This window comes from Porites lutea, chromosome 4 (assembly GCF_958299795.1).
Source record: "Porites lutea chromosome 4, jaPorLute2.1, whole genome shotgun sequence".
NCBI lineage: Eukaryota > Metazoa > Cnidaria > Anthozoa > Scleractinia > Poritidae > Porites > Porites lutea.
Genome location: NC_133204.1, coordinates 45,461,612 through 45,480,432, shown reverse-complemented (window position 1 = coordinate 45,480,432; position 18,821 = coordinate 45,461,612). Strand labels below are relative to the sequence as shown.

At 38.3% G+C, this 18,821-nt stretch overlaps 3 protein-coding genes across 3 annotated transcripts; 1 reads left to right on the top strand and 2 right to left on the bottom strand.

Annotated features, from left to right (window-relative positions):
* Nucleotides 1-1,030: 1,030 nt before the first annotated feature.
* Nucleotides 1,031-8,219, bottom strand: LOC140933783 (uncharacterized). Its single transcript, XM_073383424.1, has 6 exons — nt 7,813-8,219; nt 6,107-6,243; nt 5,230-5,638; nt 4,168-4,483; nt 3,135-3,483; nt 1,031-1,984 (listed from the first exon to the last, which is right to left on the bottom strand). The coding sequence occupies exons 1-6, from the start codon at nt 8,212-8,214 to the stop codon at nt 1,315-1,317; spliced, it is 2,283 nt and encodes a 760-aa protein (XP_073239525.1). The 5' UTR covers nt 8,215-8,219; the 3' UTR covers nt 1,031-1,314.
* Nucleotides 8,220-10,160: 1,941 nt separating this feature from the next.
* LOC140935883 (large ribosomal subunit protein bL27-like) lies at nt 10,161-12,530 on the bottom strand. The gene is made up of 4 exons (XM_073385459.1): nt 12,453-12,530; nt 12,246-12,359; nt 11,284-11,357; nt 10,161-10,390 (listed from the first exon to the last, which is right to left on the bottom strand). Exons 1-4 carry the CDS (start codon nt 12,511-12,513, stop codon nt 10,184-10,186), a joined length of 456 nt encoding a protein of 151 aa, XP_073241560.1. The 5' UTR covers nt 12,514-12,530; the 3' UTR covers nt 10,161-10,183.
* An 84-nt stretch (nt 12,531-12,614) lies between these two features.
* On the top strand, nt 12,615-18,243 carry LOC140933782 (uncharacterized). Its single transcript, XM_073383423.1, has 6 exons — nt 12,615-12,982; nt 14,380-14,500; nt 14,980-15,077; nt 15,860-15,981; nt 16,561-16,678; nt 17,208-18,243. The coding sequence occupies exons 1-6, from the start codon at nt 12,880-12,882 to the stop codon at nt 18,011-18,013; spliced, it is 1,368 nt and encodes a 455-aa protein (XP_073239524.1). The 5' UTR covers nt 12,615-12,879; the 3' UTR covers nt 18,014-18,243.
* Nucleotides 18,244-18,821: the final 578 nt, after the last annotated feature.

Here is an 18,821-nt window from a genome sequence, read left to right as displayed (position 1 = left end):
CTTTGGCCAGATCAAGTGGATATTTCCGCATAAGTACCGGAAACCGAGAAGTAAAACAGTCTGTAGAATAATTTAAACAATTCATAAACAGCCGGGACTACAGTAATTTCGATTTCCATTCTTAATATGTTCTTATACCTAGTCTTATTCTTGGTTCTTTTCTTGGATTCATTTCCCGGGGTTTACAGGACTGTGACGTTACCACCAAAAAAAGAAAAAAAGAAAGCACATTTCAGTTTTCAATAAATATTAATAAAATCAAAGCAAATCAATATATATCGAAAATCACTCAAGACTGCGGCTTTCATTTTTATTGATTTTCAATATCAATCAATTAATTGCTATTGAAATGAGTCAGGGTTACGACTAATTATAAAGGTCTCTTGCCTCTCACTAGGCAGCGAAATGAAAGGATTTTATCCCAAACAGGGATCATCAGGCTTTAAGCATGAAGGCCTCCACGTTAGCTCCGCCCCCCCTCCTCTAACACTTCCCTTGAGTGCCCCAGGGATGCACCCTGTCATTGCAAATTGGCCAAAATTCAAAATTCATTATTCCCTTGATGTTATCTTGTTACTGCGAAATTACGGTATCACTTTTCACAAAGAAAGACTGTCAAAACAAGAAAACACCCGAAGCGGGGGGCGCGGGTGGGGGGCGGAATGCAGAAAGGAGTTTTACTGTAACTTTATTTTAAAAATTTTTAAAAAATGAACGCTGAAGTTACGCCTTGTTTCTATGTTTTATTGCGGCCTGTTTAATGAAAATTCGTTATTCTGCTTCGTTCACCAAAGTTCTATACCATGTTAATCTCTTGCAGTTCAAAGAATATATCTGTATTAGAGCGTATTTAATTCATTACTTGCAAGAATTTTAATGTAATGACTTTTCCACGTATTATAATTATTTACAATACTTTATATTTAATGCACGTACAAATTTTGTAAATAACACATCTTTTATGGAATGAAGATTATGCGAACTTCGGAAATAAAGATTTAAATGAAGATATGATCGTCGCAGTGGCAATTGCAAATTTACCCGAAAAATACTTCGAGAGGTTCGAATCCCGTTGAAGTCCCGACATTTTTTTCGGACAAATTTGCACCGAACCCCTCGAAGTTTTCTGCTTAAATTGCAATTATCACTGCGACGATCATATCTTCATTTAAAACATCTTTCAATAATTCGTTCAGCAATGTACATTCTTTCCTCTTTGCTTAGATTACTTTAGTATAAGCTATATCAGACATCTCAGACGATCTAATTATTTCCTTCATATACCAAAGACGAATTTAAAAATTTAATATCAATTTACTCTCCCACTGCATCTCTTGCAAGCCTACGCTGTAATAATTTCCATGTGTCTGGACACAGTAAGCCATCACTCGGTAGTAACGGTACAGCTAATTTACAATTTGAATTATAATCAATCTGAAACTTCTGAACAGCCATTTGAATTAACTCAGAGTAAACCAGAGGTGATTCAATCAGAGAACTCAAATACCCCAGTCTCTTGAGAGTTACAATCAGTGCATTGATTAAATCCTGAATTCCACCACCGTGTAACTTAGGGACATTGTATGTTTTGGACACGATATGATCCATTCTTTCCAAGGTTTCTGAAACGGTGCTCATACCTACAATAGCTGCAGGAGAATTTCTCGGAGGGGAAGTATAGCCACATGCCAGCTTGTCCAGTGAACAAAAGCTTGCTACTAAATGTTCATATGCATCATATTCGCCATCAGGTATTTGAATTAGGGTGATCACATCCCTTACATGATCCACATTTAGCGTCACTGTAATACCACAGGCCGTGTGATTGCAAAGCAAACCGTTTTTATTTCCTGGGCAGAGAAACTCTTGTTCAAGCATTTCTATTTGTGCCAGTGAAGTTTTTTCTGCTTTCAACTTGATAACAGAAACTTTGACTTTCTTTGTTGTGTTGGATGAAGGTACAAGGACAGTCCGATAAACTGACCTACAAATTTAGTAAGATAGTGTAAACCAAGATCAATTTACGAACAAGGCTTTTATAAAGTAACTTTTACCAAACTCAGCTAGACACTACCAACATTAGTAACGAAAGCATTAGCCAATATACGGCCATCGGGCCTGCGAGCAAGCTATCCACTTGAGGGAGTCGTGAAAAGTCAACGGCTGCTCACGCAGTCTCACGGCTCGCCTTGCGTGCCAGTCGAAATGGAGAGCTTGCTCGCAGATAACCGACAATTTGACTAACAGTAAACGACTGCTCAACTGTGATAAAAGACGGATCAAAACGCGTCAACAACAGTTAGAGTCTTCATAGCCAACAACATCATGGCTTACATGATAGACGATCAATAACATCACGACTTAATTGACCGATCAGGTCAAACAACAGATCCTAATACCATCAACTGACGTAATCTACTCTGAAGATGACTACCGCACAGATTGTCGAAATATCAGTCACTGTCAACAACAGACCTATTTAGGACTACGACCACCAAGACTATCATGCTACCTAGGCCATTCATTGTTGACCCTTCTACTATCAGATTTGAGTAACAAATCATCCTCTGCTCAATCTAACCAATGGGGTATCTTAGTTGACTAAAGTTGAAGCTCCAAGGGGAAGCACATAAACATCTTACAGGTCTTCTCTTCATTTTCAAACAAAAGATAAAGAAGTCAAGCAAACCAAAAGTAATCAGTGACACTTACAGTGTAAGTAAATCAGTCATAAAATATTGACTAGGGACCCGTTTCTCAAAAGGCCCGATAACTTTTCAGGTCCGAAGGCAAATTTTCAAATCAAAACCAGTTGAATAGTACCACAGTTCCTAGCCCAAAAACCGGCCAATTTTGCTTCCTTAACTGATATTTTCATTGTATCATTTTCAATATGATTGAAACATTTATCTTAAGTGCAAACACGGCAAACATAAAACAGCTTTTCGGGTCCGAAAAGTTATTGGGACTCCCGAGAAACAGGCCCCAGGTTTGGAAAGAGGAGGGGGGAATGGCAGATTGTGCTCTGCAGTAGCAAAACCTCACTAAATTGTACAACTGAGTATCCCACAGCAACAATGAATCAGGACATAGTGCACCCAAGCATATCACCTGAAACAGTAACCTGTTATTACCTTGTTGGATCCAAGTGCCACTCCTTCACAGCAAACAGTTCATAACCATGAAGCCACTGATCTACTGAAACAAGTTCAAATACTGCATCTTCCTCTTCTGCCATCTTAGCAAACCTGTCTTGCTCACAAACAACAATCTTTTCCCCTAATAGTGGTGACTTGTTTCTGTAGTCTTGTTCATTTATCTGCCGCAGATACTGACATGCAAACTCCACACTGGCAAGGTAGTATCCTGCTTCAGAGAATGACAGGTTAGGATTGGAGTACCTGCGTAAAAATGCAACTGTTGAGGCCAGGTTCGGGATTCTGGATTTGAGAACAACATAAACCCAAACATCCATGAACTCATCTGTTAAGAGGGAGAGAGTGAGAAAACATTACAAAAAATCACTGCTTTCAAGTCAATGCATAATACACTAGGGATAATTTTATTTGAATGAAGTCAACAAGTTAAAGTGCAGTTTAAGAAAGTCAGTGCACCAAATCTGTTTGCAAGTGGATTTAAGGATGGTTTTTAAAGCCTCGCGGCTGTTAAAGCCTTCTAGTTACATTTAACATTAAACAATGTTTAGAAATCAGGGTTAGCAAGATTGAAAATGGCCTAGAATGTGGTTTTGTTAAACACCATCTAAACTCTGTTACAACAACCACCCATAACCCTTTAGTGGGAAATGTATGTGCATGGAAGAAATCCCATGGTATAACCAGTCAACTAAAACCTGTTTAGCAGAACTTTCACATGAAATTACTAGTTTTTTAACACTTAGTGAATAATATTTTTGATGTTTTTAAAAATTTGTGACTTCCATTACTGGAAAATAATGTTGTTACTAACAAGTAATGAACATTTAAGCTTTTAATAAAGAGTAAACCTCCCACTGTAGTAATCAATGCTCAGAAATTATTGTGAGGGCTTTATGATAATTAAAAACAGGTTAGGAATGCCCAAGATCATGGTTTCTCATAACATTTAAGCTTTTTCTCTCTATTACTAGGAACAACAAAGGAGAATTTGTTTTTAAATAATGTTTACCTGCCCCTGGTGGTCTGGAGTGTTCCAACATCGACAGCTCATTCAGCTTTTTGAACACTGACTGTGCAGCACTTACAATAGCATGAATCTTCCGCGAAGGAAGTATCGACAGCGTCATACTCTTCATGCATCCCACTGCTGCATAAAAAGGCACAACACTGTCGTCTTGATACTCTGGACTAATGCCAAACTGCGTCTGAGTGATATGCTCAAGGCTTGAATAAACCTGTGAGATTCTGTTGTCCTCTTCAGGCTTACTAATGTGATCTTGAACGAGACTGTAGATAGATGGCATTAAGTACTGCTCCAGTTTACTCTACAAAAATAACAACTGAAGGTGATTTCTCTCAAAGGGGCTGTACTATCAGGGCTGTCTTGTTTATTTTGCTAATATTGCCATTTACAAGTGTTTATTCTCAACAAAACTTAACATTAGTGAGAACAATACTGGTAAATTACAAAATCACAACTCCGTGTCAAAGAAATATCTCTCCTAAGCATTATCAAACATTACAGACATCAAGCAGGGCTGTCATTAAGAGGCAGAGGTAGGGGATTTCCACCGGCTACTATATGAACGTAGCCTTAGCTACTTTCAAAGGAAAATAGAGGAAATATAGAACCAAAAAAATCCCTACGTGTGTAGCTGTTTCATTCCCCACCTACTTATTGTATTTACCTCGCAACTTGAAATCTTAGGGACAACCCAGTCAAGAATAAACTTTGAAAAACTGTTAGGCTAACAAGTTTTCAAAAACCTCAATTTCAATCTGTTTTAATCTTCTTCAAGTTAGTCCAGTCCTGCCTTCTATTGTATTATTATTCTATTTATACCTTCTTTTAATGTTTTAAGACTAGTGGTTATTTTGACATTCCACACAATTTCATGACACAACTTCTTTAATATTATAATAACTTCTTTATGCCAATAATTGTCGCAGAAATGCAAACTAGTAACAGCAAAGAAGTGATTGATTTGATCTGCTTCAGAATTAGCATACATTATAAATACAGAAACTATAATGATTAGACTTCACTGAAGTGACTGAACACGTAACTTACATAGACCATGTCATAAGACAGGCTTTCCCTCTCATGCAAGAGCTGTTTATCGACAATATATTGCGCCATTCCGCCAACAAATTCCTGATATCTGTCAGGATGTACTCCAGTAGGGAACTCATCATCTATGCTCTCCACATCCCAGCATTCACGTATGTAAGCCTTCAACTTACAAGCTTCAAAGCTTGTGTTTGAGTAGCTTGTGTCTAGTAATGTGTCTAAAATACTTGCAATGGCCATTGCACCTTCTGACACTACAACAAGTTCTTCAAGTTTCAGCTCTCCTGAGGAGCTGTCTGGCTCTTTTGCACCCAGCTTTAATTCCAGATGTGAAGTAAAGGACTGTCTTGTTGTTACAGAAGACTGGGATGACTCTTTCCCTTCTCGTACACAGAACTCTTTGTGTAATCTGCACATAGATAACACAAATTTATTGACACCACCTTTTAACAGTTAGGTCACTAGAGTCCAATAGAGCTGCATACACAAAGAATACATCATAGCCTTGAAAACCAGTGATCTATACATTCAAATAGTATACATCAGAGGTAGTGTGGCAAAAGGGAATTTTCTCTGATGTATTTTTGAGGTACACTAAATATATACACCAGAGCAGTGTTGTATAAACAGTGTGCACTTTTTGTATACAAAAAGTAAACCAACCATGCTTTAATTTGATAACGGTACTACTTCTTCTGCGAACGGCCTCCTCTCTAAATGACTATTTTTTTTAGAAGATACATAAAATACTCCAAATGGTGTTTGTAAAAAATGCTCCACTAACACATCATATTTTTAAATTAAAAATATGTGACCAATTTTTTTTTGTCTCATGTTTCTTGAACATATTACATAACAACTTTTTAACATACTGTACCTGATTTTAGCTGCTTCTAGATCAAGTATTTTGGACTGTAGTTTGAATATTTGTTGATTCGACTGCGACCATTCTTGAAATTTGTGAAACTGCAAAGCAGCAGGAGTGGGTGCCTTACTGCCTAATGTTGCCATTTCCTGAATAAAGATTTAAAATGAAAAAGACGAAATATTTGTTTTATATTTATACTTCTAAAACACTATTCCAATTACTGCAATGGTGATGCTGCAGTTAGTTAAAACATTATTTTCCCTTTTTGGGGGGATATGCACAGGTATGGCGATGAGTTTGAAACAAAGGGAAAAAATTAAACCAAGGATAAAACTGAGCCACAACAGTAACAAGGTACAGTACAGACTATTCAACCTTTTCAGTATGAAACATGGGGATATTTTTCCCCCTTCTAAAAAGAGCCTTTTTAATCCTTTTAAATCTAGTGTTTTTTACCCTAATAGCACTCTTTATCAGAAAAACTATAGCCTGGTTTACAGTACAGAAATTTTATGGAACCGCTCAGGTGAGGTTGGAATGGGTCCCCAAAAGGAAGGTTTGGCTCGGATAAAATTTGCAGTGTAAACAACCTGTCTGTACCAAATTTCATCTGTGCCAAGCCAAAATTTTTACCTGTGTTGGGACCTTCGATGAGGTAGTCCGACCATTGGTGAAAATGTTACACGTGCTGAAAAATTGGTACGGCTCACATAGAACAAGTAGTGAAAACACTTTGGCGGGCCAAACGTGAGCCTTTAAAATAATTCATAAATACTAGGGTTTTCTTGCAAATATTTCAAGATGACTGCTCGTTCTCCACTTTGAAAGTTGTCTTGGCTATTCAAAGCCAGTCACTGGTATACAGAAATGTCCAAACTCTTCTATCAGTGGGTGGTTTTATCATCATAGCCGCTAGAAACGTGAAAAGTTCCCCTTTTATCTTCCATTTTGTAAGGCAGAGGAGTCTTACTGGCAAATTGTTCCCAATTTTGGTGTCGATAGTTAAGCTTTGAGCTTTGTGAAATAATCATATCTTCATCCGCCATCTTTGCTTTTAAACTGCGCATGTCTCCAAGAGACCTTACAGGACCAAAAAAGTTGGGCACTGTATATTTTTAGTGGTGTAGTGTAAATGACATTTGCCAAGCTCCTTTTTGGCACCCATACCAACTTCACCTGAGCCGTGTCAAAAATTTCTGTAGTGTATATTGATGATGAAACTTTCTCCTTACTCTTAGTATTCTCCTCCTTCAAAAATGGTATTTTCTTTTTGGATAACAATTGCCTTCGTAAAAATTCTCCAGGTACCCTTTGAGCATAGGGTTCTTTCTGGGAAGGCTTTTAGAGTTTACGAAGTCATTCATGTCACTGACTGCATAGCTGACTTGTTTAAGCCCCATGAATGTCAGTGACGCAAATGACTTTATAAAAACTAAAAGCCTACCCAGAAAGAAATCTCAGCTCACAGAGTAATACCCTAGTGTTGACCCCCATGGAAAATCTCAGATCAGACCCCTTCAGAAAATTTCATCTGTGGGAGGAGGGGGAAGGGCGATATAAAATGGAATGGCCCTGTGTACTGTTACAGCCAGTCTATTTTCTTATCCAAAGTGACTTATAGACCGTCTTGACTGTCAAGAATGTCTTTTCAGCGTTGTTAAATTAATGTATAAAAGGTGACGAATGAACAACTAAAATGAAAACGTGACGCTTACTTGAATTTGCTGTATACAGGAACTCACGTGTACTTGTTTTAAACACAACACTTGAATCTTCAGCATCACGATTTTCTTGTCCAATTCCCGCTTCTTCCTGGCATATTCCTCGGCATCTTCGGTTCTTCCATCCACCGATTCGAGAGCTCCCCAAGACCCCATAACCCAGACAGTTAAGGGTTCAACTCTGCTCTCCGTACTTTCTTCATCGAGTCTCTCTTGTTGAGCGCTTAGCGAGAAGCACTGACTTTGTATCTCAGTTTTAAGATGGCGGTAATTGATGAGCGATCTTGCTAGTGTTTCGTCTTGGTTGGCTTTGATCGAGTCTAATTCCCAGTCCAGAAGACGAGAAGACTCGAACAACCCTCCAATGTCCACCATGTTGGATATCCCAGGTATCATCGCGACGACAGGGACCCCGGAAAGCACCATTTTCGATTTTCCCCTCACCCACCCACCCACCCACCCAAGATCACAATAATTGCCCACCGACTAGCCTGCGATCAAAAAATAACGCCTGATCTCAGGTTACCCACCGACAGGCTAAGATTATTTCCCTTTATAGCAACAGTGGATACAGTAAAGCCTCAAGTCACAAAGTGCAGTATTTCAAGGGACTACTATGAGTGAAAAAAAGTGCACCTGTCAACTGCATGTGGTGAAATTCATAAGTTTTGTAAGTCTTTGGTTGCCCTGAAAAAACAACTCAGAGGCATAGCCAGAAATTTTATAGAGGTATGCACAATTTTAAACCCCCTCCCCCACCCCCACCCCCCCGCCCTATCCTTTAAACCCCTGTATATGAAGTAGTGGAAAATTGTTTGTTCCCTTTCTTTATCGCATTCATTGAATTGCTTATCATTAATTAAGCCGACAAGCTAGTGATCTAAGAGTTTGATTTACTTTATACTTTGTTTGCTTCTGTTTACCTCATTATTTTTGAAGGTAAAAGCCGGCACCCTATGTTTACGAAAGGTAAACATTACGGAATTGTTGCCCACTTCATCTCTTGCAAAGACCGGCCAAAGTGAAGACAAGGCTTTCACACTTAATACCACCCCAGCTCACTACCTGCACATTGTTATTTTTATTGTACTGTTTGACATTTTCAGGTATTTATGTGAAGACAAGTTAGCTACCCCTGCAGTTGAGGGGATTCAGGTTACTGAAATTTTTATTTTTCACCTTTTACTTTTTGAGGTGCCCACATGCGTAACAGGTGTACAGGTAGCTACACCCCTAGTGCAGGTAGGACTGATTTCAAAACACTTTTTCTAATATGGTTAACGGGTGGTTTATTACACATGTTTAAAAGTCAAGTAACAGAAACAAAAAATGCGATGTTATTCCTTTAATAAAGTTTCGGTGTGTCTTTCCCTATGGATCAAAAGTGATCCAATCACCCTATCCCCGGCTAAAATTGGCAACAAAAGTCAACAAGTCCTGCATCATTCCCAAGTATGTCTCAAGGATCATCTCCAGAATGACCACTGATAACCTCATAACTATGCAGAACCTCACAAGGCTGGTGGGAGGAAAGGTTGGGGTTCCTAGTCATTTCACTAAAAGTCATCTTGATGCATATTGTAATAATTTCACTCCATAATTTGTTTCTCAGCTAAGTTGTTTCATAACATAAGGACAAAAGATCATCTGTCAGTGAAAACATCCCACTTTCTTCATCAATCTTTATTCTCCATTCTTTCACATATATACAAGTAGCCTTCTTTGCCTGGGTAGATTCATTTTCACATAAAGGTTGTGTATCTTGGGAAAAACTAAGTCTGGATTATTTTTTGAGTACTTCTGTCAGTCCTTTTCCTGTGAAAATTTAAGGCCAGGCTACATTCTCACTGCTTAGCACCAATACAGCTGTCACACTATAGAGTCCATTTTCAGTAGTTGTTTTGTTTCTTTTATTATGACAAATCCAAAGAACTGGAGATCATCAATCCAATTATGGATTTTCTCAATAGGTGCATCCAAGGTTCCACAATAGAGACCTTAAGATACACCATTTCTGTGTACGAGAACAGGTAAAATAACCTGTACACATAGCCGTTAATACGGTAAATATTTGCCTCTTACCCTAGGGAAAAAGGCTACCAGGTAGAGCACAAGGGCGGTAGAGGGTTGACACCATTATCAGTTCTGGGAAATCATGGTCACCTTTTGCATAACGTGGCAAACAGGTTTGTCTACTCGTACCCATAGAGAGAAATGGTGTAGCTTAAGGCCACTAATGCTGTTCAGGGATAACTTGCAATCCATGAACAGTGCTCTAGCAGACCACCATTGCAAGAATTCACCACCAATGGCATGCAAACCATCAAGGAGCCTGGCCTACATGTAGAGTTCATTTTAGTAAATATTATCTTTCAGAAATTTTATAAACATCATGAGCAGGGACAAGCTTTGGTCCAATAAAGGGCTGTTTCTGTATGACATGAATAAACTTTTTCTCATGGAATTTGTTTTGTGGACCATAACCCCATGCATAAGGTTCAAGCAGTTCTCTCTTGTATTTAACAAATCCCTCAGCTAGTGCATATAATGTCCAATCTTTGCCAACTCCAACCTGAGAGAAGAAAGAAAAAATTTATGAAAAGTTAAGTTTGGTTTGCCTTAGTGTCTTGCTTCTCATAATTATTTCTATTTGTTTAACTTTTGAGGCAAGAGAGTCATCAAGATTATTTTTTTCCAAACGCTATCAATACAGAATCATGATTACATCTAAAATTCACTCAACTTAATTTCTAGGAAATGTATGGAAAGCAGGCTAGAGAATTACAGTGGAAACTCAATATAACAACAAGCCAAAGGACTGGCAAAACTTGTTCGCTATAACGTGGTACTTTTCCATATGTTTTACTACTAATGGGGTAAAGAAAATCATATGTTATACTGAGGACTTCATTATACAGAGGTTTGTTATATCGAGGTTCCACTGTGGTATGTGGAAACTGGGGCTTAAGGGGTTAAACATGTATCAATCACATTAAAACTACAAACTTTTTTTCAACTTCTTTTATACAGCTACTTTAATCTCTCCATTTCTTAATACATAATTATAACAAATTATTACTGTCAAAACCTTTTTCACTGTTTATGTTAGTGCCATCTTACAGTAGATGTAGTCTTTGTCTTCTTGTTTAAACTATGTAGGTTTAAGTCTTGTCTTTATTTTCTCTTGAAGCTCTTGTTTTTCTTTTTCTTAGTTTGGCTCTCCGCTGTTTCCCATGAATAACTTGGTGCCTTAGTTTAACCATACTACAAGTTTACGTGCATGTTTATTCCTGTTGACTTCATGTTTTCCTTACTATCAGGGAGTTGCATATTCAGCATTTTGGCTTTACATTAGTATAGAAACACTACTAATAACATTACACTAATAAAAATCAGGACCACCTTAGCCTATCTTAGGCAGTTAAGGTGGGCAAATGTTATACAAAAATCCTTCAACCAGCTTACATTTTCTCCTGGATGAAATTTAACTTTGTGTTTCCACTGCCGAAAAAGGACAGTACCTGGGATTACATGTTCACCTGCAGTAACGACAAAGTTTTTCTATTAGTGACATACAGCCCATATATGCCAACTCTTCAGGATTATCCAAGAGTCTCTTGAATAGTCTCCATTTACCAATACAGGTTACTAAATCTCTTTGTTAAAAATTTATTGTGTTTTGAGCTTTTCTTTGCTTTAGCTTGGAATTTAGCTCATTTTCCCCCAAACAGTTTATTTCATCACTGTGGTTGCTGTGATATTTTTGCACATATTCCATCAATGACAAGACTATTTTGTCAAACAAGTGAGTTTTGACAGACTGCATCTCATGTAAGATGTCATATAATGTCTTCAGTCACACCCGTGTAATAACTTAGAAACTGCATCAATTAGTGTTTATGGGAGGGGGGGCAGTGGTTGATGCTGGAAGTACTGCAAAGGATATAGTTATCTCTAGGATACCCCCACCCCCCCTCCCCCCCTGGGTAATTAAACAAAAACAGTTCTACATTAGTGTGAGGATTGAGGTCTGGAGTATTGTTGAAAAAAACACAGCCCACAACCTTTCACTAGTTAGGTGGGTAAGATGGGTTGAAATCATCATATTGGGACACAAGTCCTGCTCCACTCCCTTTCACTGTGTTGATTCACCATGGCAAATTTCAATAAACTTGACAAACTTTCAATATATATTACGGTTTCTGGCAGTATTTTTGAGTATCTATCACAACTAGTACAAACTCCAGTTGAGGACAGGGTCGATTTATTTGAATGGTGTGGGTTGACCAAGGGGAAAGTCTGGGGTAGTGCAAGAAATATCTCCAGATTTCAGATCTACAGAGGATGGCATCTCTGATGTGGATAATATTGAAAAAAAAAAGAGAATTTAACACTCAGCCTTATTACTGATCAATTTGATCGCCCACCTTCATATCTTTTCATCCCTAAACGCTTTCCCTTCCTGGGTTTCCCTTGGTTCTTTCCATGGCCCCCGGATTTCTTGGCGTGCGTTCGACATTGCATAAATACTCCAGGCAAACCTGTACCCAGAAAAAAAATTCAGTTTGTATTATAAATAATTCATTTTAAAGCTTCTCTTGAAAACTGCGATACAATAAAACTCTCGTACTTACATCTAAACGGCTGAAACACTTCCAAGTTTCGAATGCAAAATGACGCCAAGGGGGAAGCCATCTTTGTGAAACCCCGTTGCCATTGGTCAGCGAGAGATACGTAGGTACTTCATGGTTCGCCGCATAGAGAATTGAAAAATTAAGTGAGTTCCTCGATCTCTTATATCGTTTCTTGTTTAAATCTTAAATAAGCTGCAAATTAGAATGGACTGCGAAGAAAAGGAAAAAAAGAACAATAATTGTGTCCCGTTGCATGGCAGGGAATCGCTGTGAATGACAAATCGTGCCAATTGAGAAGCAAAAGCCAATCAGTTTCGAACCCTTGGAACATGTCATGCAAACATCTTGCTAATTTGAAATTACTGCTATTTGTTTTAACATCTGTGGACCGCAGCTTAGTTGGTCTTTTTATGTTTCTGCAAGGAAGATGCGAATGTTTTTCGCATTGGTTTTATTTTTAGCCATTTTAATCTCAGTCAATGGAGACAGCATTGACGAAGAGGAAGAGAAACTTCCAACTAAATGTCATGGTAAGCACGAATATTTAATCCTAAGCTTGATAATTTAAACATTCCCAAGGAAATAAGCGATTTTTTAGGATCAACTCGTTTAAATCATGCATCCCTTGAAACTAAGCTCCATTCTAGACATTCTCTCTTTACAAAACGCGATCCCGAATTTGAACTTTGTTTGATAATTTGATCTCCCAAAACTGCAAAATATTTATTTGATTCGCGGGCTTTTGGCTTACGCGACAGCTGGTGCAGCTGGGACAATAAGACTGGTTAAAGACAGCTTCTTTTTCTTTCCCTATGCTTCAAATTTTACATTTACTTCAACAAACCCACTTTTGTTTCAAAAAATCATTTTCTGAAGTTAGATTTGTCTCTTTTGTGAACAAATGATGATTCGTCTTTGAACTATTTTGTGCAAGATTTTATATTGTCAATGACATGACCGACATATCGAACCGTTTGATTTTCTTTATTCAAATGATTAAGCAAATACCAACTTGCAAGTTAAGCACTAATGTAAAAAATCCAACCCGTTCCCACACCCATTGCCCCCGCCACTTTCCAGACGTTCATTTATTTTTTTCAGCTTTGGAAATGTGCAGCATTTTAATCTTTGAAGATACAAAATTGATATTTTGGGCGAGAACAATGATATTCTCAACTCATCTGCATGCAAACTCATTTCCTAATACCATATTGAGATTAATGTCAGTGGTAGGTAAATAATTGAACACCTATTAAAACACTTAAAATCCAGTTTGCTCATGCTCAAAGGTTCAGTGTCGTGGTTCCAATCTCTGATTGGCTGAAGTTAAAGCTTATTACATGAACAGGTGAAAAATATGCATTCTAATCAAAAAAGAGCTAAGTTCCCTTTTTTGTTTATGAGATCTAAGTTGGTGGTTTGTCACACTATGAAAATACAAGTGAAACGTTTTTGCATTATGATGGTTACTAGTGTGTAGGCAATTAAAACTTTGTTTAAGTGCATCAGTGATGCATATTGTGTAAAAGACTGTCACTAGGTTTTTTCCCTACTTTGTATAAGCTGTGGTAAAAATGTGGAAACAGTTTTTACCTTTAGTTTTTTATTGCTACCAAATGACAATTCACTATTCTGCTTCAATTCGTGACCACTAAAAAGCTTTGCCAACTGTCTCAAACAACCATATCTACCACTTAGATTTCTGAACCACCTGCCCCTTAAGCAGTTCAGCTCCTCCTTGTAAATACTCCTTAAACTCTTTATCATAAAAAGGGTAAATGTTATTGGGACACACAGGCTGATCTGTGCAAAGAAAACTTTGGCCCTTTTTTTTATTATCAGGCAACAAATATTGGTAACTTTATTTTAAAAAAAACACACACACACACTTACAATTCTAAAAACATCCATTTATTTCTAAATTTAGTCTGTAAACACCTGGTGCAAGAATTAGAAGATGAACTCGAGAGATCTGGAAAGTCAAATGAAATATTCCGAACAGGGCAGATATTTCAGGAGCAGCGCAAAGAAATAAGCTACAGGAAATCGTAAGTGCTTTGGAGCTTCAACCCCCACACTTGTGCTATTTTTTCTATTATACCACTTTTGTCTGTTTTGTTTCAGTGGGACATGACCTGTACCAGCTGGAAAATTAAGGTGGCTCTGAACCTGCTTAAAAAACTTTGTAAAACGTTGTATCCTATCATGCTCATCACAATTTGGGAATTTAAAAAAAGTAATCACCAGGGACATGATTTTGATTTATTAGCACTGAAATTTAAATTGAGGTGTGTTTCAACAGGTTGTAATGTTACTATGGTAACCTATTATGTCCCAAAAACTGCCATATCAATGAATGCACTTTCTTTTATGTCTGATTGTTGCCTCTTCTATGAAAGACATTATTGATCCATCAAAGTTAAGTGTTGAAAATGTTGGAAACTGTTGCAAGCCACTGTGTGACATTTGTGATACAAATAATCTTGTGACATACAAAATATATAGTGATAGGCACTTCTCCTTTCAGTGAAGTGCGACTGAATGAAGCTCTTGAGAATGCTTGCACAAAAGTTTTGGACTACAAGGTACACAAGGACAAGATCAAAGCATTGCGATATGAGAAAAGTATGTTAAATTTTTATATAATAAATACTATTTGTCTTTTTTCTTCGCTAGAAAGTGGTTTTTTGGATCAATTGTATTTATTCTGTATGGAAGTCAGGGATTTATGCCATGGGAGGGGATGCCTAGGGCTAGCCAATGTGTCCCAACTGACCCATTTATATCCTTACTGACCCTAGCCTGGGACCAGGCTCTGAACAGGAGTAAAAGGGCTTTAAAAAATTGCTAGCTATGATGGAATTATGATGATGTAGCTATGATGAGCCCTTTCCCTCTTTCCAGTCCACCACTCAGTTGCTTCACTCGACGATTTATGTAGTTAAATTTGGCGGAACTAAACGAAGTGGCAGTGGCAGAGAATTTAAATACTTTCCTATTGGTATGAATGCTCATGAGCTGTTATGGCGTTAATTGACTTTATTGTTGAAAGTTATATAAGGTTTTGGAGCCTGTTTCCAGAGTAAACTGACCCTGATGACTGTCCCATCCATTCCCTTCTGACCAGTCATTCAAATTGATCCAGCTAACCTAAAAGACCCATCAGGTCTCAGTTCTTTCAAGGGTGTATAGTACTATCCACTGGATAACTCAGCTTTCATTCATTTCCCTAATACCTTTGAAGTTGTCCCATGGATGTGGATTTATATGTTGGATAGTACCATTTTTTAAACTCATTTCTGATTTTCGCGTGCCTAGCAGTAGAAACTCACATCCTACAGTTCATTATCCACTGCATTCAAATACACTATTGCAATATATTAAACAAATTAATTTGAATTTTTCAGAGGAAAGTGTGACATTTAACACTCTAAGAGGTCTTAGGGATCGTGGTGTGAAGGTAGAACTTGGATTTCCTGATGAGATGTGGGAAACGCCCGATGCGGAAGTGACACGACTTAAGAGCAGGGTATATCTCTTTATATTAGATGCTTTTAGTGTTATAATTATTCTTTGGCTCTGAGTACCCCTAATCTTTTCTAGGGAGTAGAGAGGGTAAAACCACTGTTTTTGCTCGGCCCACCCATTTCATCACCTTCCTTTCACCTGCCCTGAGTTGAAATCAGAGAAATACACAATTGCGCGGAAAGTCATCTCGCGCAAGGGCGCTCTTTGCGTGATGTGAAGAGAGCTGATTGGCGTATGTCTCTCACTCTAGGAAAGTAAGGAGGAAAATAAGTGTTTACTTGTAGTCTTCCTGTAAAACACCATTGAATTCCGAACGTAACGGCTCCCGAAGACTAAAGGTTGTAATAAATTTTGTTGGACTCTGCTAGAGGTCTCTTTACAGATCTTAGAAAAACGCTAGATAACCAACTGTGTTCTGTTAAAAGCAACTGCTTAGCAGGCAGCAACAGTTTTGTAGAATTGAAATGTTTACAACCCAATTACAATGTATTCAAATTTGAAAGGCACACTTACACCGCTCCCACACTGTAACTGCCATTTTTGAATGTGTCATATTGAAATGGCCATTGTTTTTCTATAGTGCGAGCTGATGGTAGAGACCTACGAAGATGACCTGGTCGAGTGGTACTGGAACCATCAGAACGAAAACTTGACAAACTGGTTATGTATTGAGAGGGTACTGGACCCAGGAGAGGAGGGTAAGAAAGCCATGATGTTTAGCTTTTCGTTTTTATCTGTGATTGGTTGAGAAAGTGGCGGAAGATTTGCGTGAGATTTTGAGCCCATCACAAAGCTTAGGGTGCGTTGGATTGATGATAGTCTGGAATAAGAATACGCCAAAGTTTTGCTGCAAACCTCTTGTTCCGATGCTTTCTAGGCCACTTAAGCCCTACGATCGTCGGGATATCTTATTGCAAGCAGATTTCTAGTTATTAAAAAGTGATGAACGCCAAAACGAGTGATTTCAAGAGTTTATGTTATTTCTGATTGTTATTCCGGAATAAGGTCAATCAAACAGGCCCTTAGTATAAATGCTTTACTAGGTTAAATGCAAACGAAATTGCGAAATTACTGTCGATACCCAATAGGCCAGTTTCGAGTTATTAACATTCAGCTCCTAGGCTGAAGGTTGAGAGGAATAAAACAAAAGAAATGAATTAAGATTTTTGTCCTTCGGAGATTCTCTCAGGTAATTTTTTGTTATCAGGGATATTCTTTATGTTATAGATTGCTTTAATGAAACTGAACCGGAGAAGAAAGATGGAGAGGAAGAAGGCTCGGAAAAGCAAGAAGAGGAAGAAGAAGATAAATTGGTGAATGAGGAAAACAGCGGAGAAAACAAAAGAAAAGAAACCAGCAAAAAGGAAAAGAAATCGAAGAAAAAAGCTCCTGGAGAAAAGACTAAGCATGCTAAAAAAGCTAACAGCAAAGGGAAACGGGAGAGCCAAAACGAAGAAGAAGACTCCGAGAAGATTCAACGTCTTATAAGAGAGCAGGCGACGGAACAGCAGGAAGGCAGAAGGAGCAGAAAAAAACCGCCGTTTGTAAGCGGGCGAATGGATGAACATAAACGGCGTGAGTTGCAATTGAGACTTCGAGAAATCCACGATGTCGATCGTCTTAGACGTGAGCTTCGGAAGATCCGAACGAGAGAAATGAGCGAAGACGATTACCTCGAGCGAGAGCCGTGGGAACGTGACATGGACTCGGATATTCCCGAAGATGTCCGAAGAGACATGCGGCGGCGTCGATTTGAGCGAATGGACGACCCCGAGGACTTGAAGCGAGAACTGCGTAGGCGCATCATTGACCTTGATGACATTGATGACGATGATTATTTTCCAGGAAAGAATTCGTTTGTTTTTCGAGAATTAAGCCACCGTTATATGATGGAGGCAGAAGAAATCCGTGATCCCACAGAGCTGAAGAAGCGAATTGACGACATTGATGCTTTTGCTGCAATATTCCACAGTGGACGCGATCATAGGCACTTTCGCGATCGGTATAGACGTCATCATAGAGATGAACTGTGACTAGCTTTTACCACAGGATGGGTTAAATCTTTGTCATTTCTAAAATAGGTATGTGGTACAGGGATACCATGCAGACTAATGTAAAAGGTACGCGTGAAGTAAATGTAAATGAAGCCCACAAATAAAATGTGTTTATGTGTTATAGCCCACTAGCAGCAAAACTCGCGGGCTTTTTGTCGGCAAAAAAGGATTCAAGTCTGGCTTTAACTAGCTGAATTTTTTTTATTCTCGATATTCTTGACCAACTAGTTGCATTTTACTAAAACAATTATTCCTCTTGCTCTCAGGGCCCCTGAGTCAATAGCCCATTCGGCCTTCGGCCTCATGGGCTATTGACTCAAAGCCCATTCGGGCTCGAGGAATAATTGTTAAATAATATTCACTAAGAATACGTGTCTCACAAAACCTTACAAATCTTGGGAAAATCGGATCACCCGTAAGCCGCCAGGAACTCGGGATGGATGAACAGCCATAAAATCCTGCATGTTTCATTCTCGTTAGCGCGTGATTTTTTCAACTGCACACAAAGATCGCAGCAATATTGAAGTTGTAAATAATTGAAAAGTTTGGCCTTCCAAGATAATCCACGTGTTTATTTAGGGGGGTGACAAGGATTTAAGGCATAGAAGCAGAGAATAAAATAGTAGAAATGGAATAGAAGAGTAGAAGAACAGAATTATCTTATTGCAATACGCTGTTAATACTGAGAAGAAATAAGAGTAACAAACCAAGCTGTATTTTTTTGTGGTAGTTTGCCAATAAAGCTTCAGTGTTAACTTAATATTCGTGTCACAGAGCTCGTTTTACC